The sequence below is a fragment of the Carassius auratus genome, chromosome 22 (genome assembly GCF_003368295.1).
Source record: "Carassius auratus strain Wakin chromosome 22, ASM336829v1, whole genome shotgun sequence".
NCBI lineage: Eukaryota > Metazoa > Chordata > Actinopteri > Cypriniformes > Cyprinidae > Carassius > Carassius auratus.
In genome coordinates, this window is record NC_039264.1 from 657,536 (window position 1) to 664,180 (window position 6,645).

General features: G+C 36.7%; 1 protein-coding gene across 1 annotated transcript; it reads left to right on the plus strand.

The window, feature by feature from the left end:
- The first annotated feature begins 228 nt into the window (after positions 1-228).
- On the plus strand, positions 229-6,248 carry LOC113040725 (major histocompatibility complex class I-related gene protein-like). Its single transcript, XM_026198986.1, has 6 exons — positions 229-303; positions 4,377-4,643; positions 4,732-5,010; positions 5,373-5,693; positions 5,841-5,856; positions 6,197-6,248. The coding sequence occupies exons 1-6, from the start codon at positions 237-239 to the stop codon at positions 6,246-6,248; spliced, it is 1,002 nt and encodes a 333-aa protein (XP_026054771.1). The 5' UTR covers positions 229-236.
- Positions 6,249-6,645: the final 397 nt, after the last annotated feature.

A 6,645-nucleotide genomic window follows, 5' to 3' on the forward strand; every position in this document is an offset into this window, starting at 1 on the left:
ACATGGTGGAAAATGACTGAATGAATAATACTGAAAATAGGTTAAAATTAATTTGAAATGCTTTCCTCCTAAAAGTGCAAGTGCCCCTGTGAGTTTGAGGCAAAGTACCACACATCTGTATTGAAACTGTTTATCTAGAGCAGCGTCTGCCCTCAGTAACCACATCATTTCCATTGTGCTGAAGACTACATGGTTTTTGCAGTGCTCTTTGACAACTACCCTTATTTCAGAGTGAAATGCACGGATTGTCATCGATAATGAAGTTCATCTTTTTCTTCATCTGTGCACCTTTTGTTTACTCAGGTGAGATTCATTTCATGATTTCATGTAAAGAATGAATTCTCTGTCTGCTAACCAACTTAATCCAAAATTGGTCTTAAGGTTTTAAGAAAAAAAAAAAGGATCTTAAACATTTATAAACTTGGGTTTTGCCATGACTATAGTCATAGAAGCTGACAATGCTTTAAAATGATTTCTGCCAGCAATACCTTCAGCTACATCCATGTGTTGAACTCAGTGTTGAATTAATTTAATTCATATTTTGAATTAGCTTTATTTGTATATTTTTAGTTGTCATGTAAATTTGTTAACTTTTTACCAATTTAAATTATTATTATATTTGTTATACCAATTTGTATTCTTATCATTTTTATGTAGGTTTAATTTATTCATATTTCAGTTTAAGTTATTATAATTATATAGCGCTTCAACTTAAACTCACGTCGGTTTATTGCCAAGGCTAATGATCATATAGTTTTCAAATAATGTTTATATTTTATTTATTATTCATTCATGTATTTTACTTTAGCTTTATTTGATAACAAAAATGTTGTCAATAGTTTTAGTTTTAGTTATCATTAATATTCCTCGTTGACCTGAAAGAAAATCATGAGGTGTTTTAATCTGATGCCCTTTCAGAGATATTCTAAATAATGCCCTATTATTGACTGAATTGATCTCTATTAAACTCTGATTGAATGCAATACTTGTGTTTGTTTATATTATTATAATAATTTAATTTTCCCCATTAATTTTTTTTATCTCCCCCTATATTAATGATTACAATTATGCACACTTTAATGTAAATTAACCTGTTAATTGTTACCTGCCTTTTTTTTTAGCATAGATCTGAATTATATTTATAATTTCTTTATAAATCAATGTTTTAAGCAGTGTGTGCAGGCCAATCGGGACGGTGTGTGTATGATATAAAAAGAAAAGGTCTCGTGGACACGGTGGTATGACGTTAAAAACCGATTGGTCTGCGGCTGCGCAGTGCAATGTGCCATATTATTCACCATCACAACACGGCATGCACGGTCACCACTTGCGTGAAAGATGACACCAGTACAGCCGCTCCCTATACGCAGAATACGCAGTCGGTGTAGGGCACCAAATCCCAGAGGGGGCACCATCCCAGTTGCTCAAAAAAAAAAAAACCTGATGGGTGAAAAAAGAGATGGGTCTTTAATCTAGATTTAAACCACAGAGGACCACCACAGCAGAGTCGATGGCACGGGAGAGCAAGTCTGGTCAGGAAGGACTGAAACAGAGAACATAAACAGGTTAATGGTGGTCTCCGTGGCCTTGATGAGATGGTAGATGGCCTTCGTGGCCATGACAGGACAGAATGTGAGTTCACCTAACTGTTTGCTATCACCTGTGGATTCCCATGTCTGTCCTTCGCTGCCTGTTGCTGTGGTGGCTTTCGCCTGAGATCGCTGCCGATGATCGCGAGGTGTTCACCCTTGGTCACGGTTGTTTGCTTGCTGAGTCTGTTGGCTTTTCTCTGTGCATCACGAGCGTGGCTTGCGGCTAGCAGACCACTCTCCACGACTGGCATAATGCTGAATTATTCAGCCAATCAACTTAAGAAATTCAACAGCTATACCACTCCATCGTGTACATCAGTCATTAAACAACTTGGACTCCTTCGCCGACCCCGTTATGTTCACAGAAGTTGCAGAAAGTTTGTTTTTCTTCTGGTCTGATCATAACATCTCTTCCATCTGGTCTGGCGTGCGCACTGTCGCATCTCGAACACGTCATCAGAGTGCCGTCACTCCCAGGACTAGTAGTGCTGAAGCTCCCATGACAACGCTACACACTGACTTGGATGGAAACCGGAGAAAACGTGGAGTGGATCTCAGTCTACTTTGGCCAATACAGATACACACTGCTGGAAGGAATATCAAGATTGAACTTTTTAATGCACAATCCATCACAAATAAATATTGCCACATACATGATCATATTCTAGAAAAGTGTTTAGATAGGATGTGCCTTACAGAAACCTGTCATCAACCAGATATTTATTCTGTTTTAAATGAGACCTGTCCCCCTGGTTACTGCTATTTACAGAAAGCCCGCAGTACAGGGCGTGGTGGTGGTCTGGCTGTCATCCACCGAAGTGATCTGATCTTGTCCCCTGTAACCCTGCCTGAGCTGTCTTTGTTTGAATGCCTTGCATTTAAATGTAAGCACCCTCTTTCCACTATGATACTTCTCATTTATCGGCCACCCAAACCAAGTGCAAGGTCCCGGCAACACACAGTTTCCTGTGGGGTCCCTCAGGGGTCAGTCCTTGGCCCCATTCTCTTCATCATTTACATGATCCCTCTTGGCCATGTCATTAGCCGCTATGGAGTCTCATTTCACTGCTATGCTGATGACACACAATTATACATGAAAACTTCACCAACATCATCTTCATCTTCAACACTCACTGCCTGTCTGGAGGAGATAAGGGTGTGGATGAAGCACAACTTCCTCCAGCTAAACAGCTCTAAAACTGAGGCAATTCTTGTTGGCCCACCACGTCAAACCCAGTCTTCCTCCATTGCTGGTATAACTATCACTGATCGTGTCATTTCCCGTCTCCACAACTGTCACCAATCTTGGTGTAAGATTTGATCCACAACTCAGTTTCGAAAGCCCATATCAAAAACCTCTGTAAGACATCTTTCTACCATCTCAGAAATATTGCAAAACTCCGTCCAATGTTTACCTTAGCAGATGCAGAAAAACTGGTGCACGCCTTTGTCTCCTCCAGACTGGATTACTGTAACGCACTTTTAATCGGGATCCCTAAAAAAAGCTTGCAGAGACTGCAGTATGTTCAGAATAGTGCTGCTAGGATCCTGATGACAGTTCGAAAATATGACCACATCACACCCATTCTCCATTCATTTCATTAGATTCCTGTTTCCACCAGGATTGAATATAAGATCTCCCTCTAACCTACCAGTGTATCTATGGAAATGCCCCCCCCCCCCCATCTGAAAGAACTACTCACACCTTTGACTACTTCTCGATCACTCCGCTCAACAAATTTAAACCGCCTCCTACTCCCCAAGACAAAGCTCAGCACTATGGGTGATCGGGCTTTCTGTTCTGCCGCTCCTCGGATTTGGAATGCCCTTCCCGACCATCTGAGGGCACCTCAAACTATTGAGACTTTTAAAAAAGGAATAAAAACATTTATTTTTAGGAGAACTTATGACTTTACTATTAAACCTTTTAGTATTTTATCCTTTCTAATTGATCTTAATTGTAGCACTTTGAGATTTGTTTCAAATGTAAAGTGCATTACAAATAAAATCTATTATTATTATTATTATTATTATCAACTGTGGTTTTACTTGACTCTGCTCATGAAGATATCTTTTCTCTATGCCGGACTGCGCTGATGTCTTTTCCCAGATATAGCATAGTCATCCATTAATTATGTTGATAATTTGTATTATAATTAGAATTGAAATGTTAATGTTTCAATTTTATTGTTTTATTGTTATTTTATTTGTATATGTATGTTAATATGTTAATAATAATATAGAACGAAATATTATTTTGTTGTTGTTATTTTGAGCAGCTGGGATGGTGTCCCGCTGGGAGTTGGTGCCCTATGCAAACTGCGTAATCTGCGTATAGGGAGCAGCGGTACTGGAAGACAATATAAGCATATAAACATTAAAGTTTTAAAAACTTCTAGCTGAAGTTTACTCAAAAGCAAATGTACTTATCTAAACATATTTATTTTATACCAAATATTTTTTACAAAACAATTTGGACGCCAAAATTGCAATAAAATAAAGCAGTATGTCCAAAAAAGTCATGCTCCAAATTTGAAGTTGATCTCACAAAAATTGAGACCACAAAAAATGTTTCAAAGTAAAATTTCTGTGGGAATGCAATACCAAAACTGTTTTCACAGGATTAATTTTGAGTTTAAGACCTTTCCAGTGATACCTAAAAGTGCAAAAGTATTGATCAGAAGTTAGAAGAAAAAAATAAACAAAAACTAAATGACTCCAAAAGTAATTTTATGACACTGTGTGGTGTTTAATTGTGTTTTGGTGTCTTTGTTGTTTGTTCAGAGTTGCACACCATCACCACATTTTACACTGAAATAAATGGACAGACTAATGCAGGAATCCCAGAGTTTTCTTCTGTAACTACTCTGGATGGACGACAGATTGATTATTATGACAGTGAGATGAAGAAGCTGATTCCCAGACAGGACTGGATGAAGGAGTTTATGTCTGGAGACAGATTTAAAGAATACACTGAGATCAGAGAACGAGTACAGCAGACCAACAAAATCAACATTACTGTTCTAATGCAGCAATTCAGTCAGACACATGGTGAGTTAAAATACTTTATAATACAGTTTCAAATGTCAAAGATATACATTAAACAGGAGCAGATCTTATGGCACTCTTTCTTCTTCAGGTGTCCACACGTATCAGAGGATGTATGGATGTGAATGGGATGATGAGACTGGATACTCACAAGGGTTTGATCAGTACGGTTATGATGGAGAGGATTTTATCTCACTAGATGTGAAGGAGCTCAGATACATCACAGCTGTACAGCAGGGAGTAATAACAACAGAGAAGTGGAATAATGACAGAGAACAGCTTGAATTAATGAAACAATACTACCAACATGAGTGTGTTAACTGGTTAAAACATTTCTTGATGTTAAGAAAAGTGGATTTGGAGAGAAGAGGTAGCTTGTCTTTGTGAACTTCACTTTGTTTATCAAATTTATATTTTATTATTATTATTATTTTATTGAATGATTAATTGGCATTTGTCTTTTCTCATGTTTTGCTTCAATAACCCGCTGGTGCTCTTCGGTTATATTTAACATGAAATACTGCATAAATTGAAAATTAATGAAGTAACAGAAGATTCTCTCAAAATGCAAAATAAAGAAAGAAGATAGTATTTAATTAATTTATTTTTTTTCAGCAAAATCATTTTGGGGCATGACTTTTGGCCTCAAAACCACAAATGTGACTCCCAAATGAGGAGCACTGAAAATAATGTTTGAGTTGATCTTATCATTAATTTGAAGTATATAATATTTTCCTCACATTTATACTCTCTCTCTCTCAGCTCCTGAAGTGTCTCTGTTACAGAGGTATCCCTCATCTTCAGTGGTGTGTCATGTCACAGGTTTTTACCCATCAGGACTAACTATCACCTGGTTAAAAAATGGACAAGATCATGATGAGGATGTGGATCTTGGAGAGCTACTACCAAATGAAGATGGGACCTTTCAGAGGACATCCTTCATCAGGATTGGACCAGAAGAGTGGAAGAAGAACCAGTTTGTTTGTGAGGTAGAGCACATGGGGACGACCTACCGGAGGATTCTGACTGAGGATGAGATCAAGAGTAACACCAGTAAGTTCAGTGTGGTATAGTGTTTTTATGGTTGGTATTTTATTCATAATTTTCGTCACATCACATAGGAACGTGTGCACAAAAACTTTAACACAGTTGTTTTTTTTTTATTAAAAAAACTATTTGACCTGTGCTGCGATGCAACAGACGTTTTTCATTCCAGGTATGTATGCCAGTCGCACGACTGAAAACATTATATACTGTTATAGTTTGAATTAGTATTTGAAATCCCTTAGTTTGCATATTTTCATATTTCTATTTAATTTTCATTTACATTTTTGTTTCGTTTTTCTTAAATATTATTAGGTTTAATTTATTATTATTTAGTTTTATTTACTATTATTTTTAGCTTTAACAGTTTTTTTTGCCAAACGGTGCCAAGACAACGTTTTTTATTTTTGTTTAATATGTTTTTTTATATAATAATTATAGTGTTTTAATTTCAGCTTTTTTTTTCAGTTCACAAAAACATTTCTTTAATGCGATAATAATCCTTTTTTAAGGACCATCCATGTGCTTCTGTGTGTGGTGGGACTGTTCATATTTGTACTGTAGTCCTTGTAAAGCAAGTAAGTATACTGTATGTTTACATGTCTTTTTCCAATCTTTCTCTGAACTGATCTTATTTCACATTCAGTTGGCTTCAGCTTTAGGATGTTGGGAATAAATGTGGGAAAGCAAAGTGAGGAACACATAATATTTTCTTCTATCACCATGACCATTCAGGGGCTCTGTAGGAAACTTTTACAAATGTGTTCCCAGAGGTGGGTAGAGTACCCAAAAACTTTACTCAAGTAAAAGTAAAAGTAATTCTAGAAATATTTACTCAAGTAAAAGTAAAAGTACTAGTCTTGAATATTTACTTGAGTAAGAGTAAAAGAGTATCGGATAAAAAATCTACTCAAGTAGTTAGTTACTAGTTACTTTGGGTCATATATACGGAGCCTATTTT

Bases quoted from the DNA above. Each gene is read 5' to 3' on its own strand.
- LOC113040725 (XM_026198986.1), top strand. From the start codon at position 237: ATGCACGGATTGTCATCGATAATGAAGTTCATCTTTTTCTTCATCTGT. The intron at 304-4,376 runs GTGAGATTCATT...TTGTTTGTTCAG, and splicing joins TGCACCTTTTGTTTACTCAG to AGTTGCACACCATCACCACA. The intron at 5,011-5,372 runs GTAGCTTGTCTT...GTATATAATATT, and splicing joins AGTGGATTTGGAGAGAAGAG to TTCCTCACATTTATACTCTC.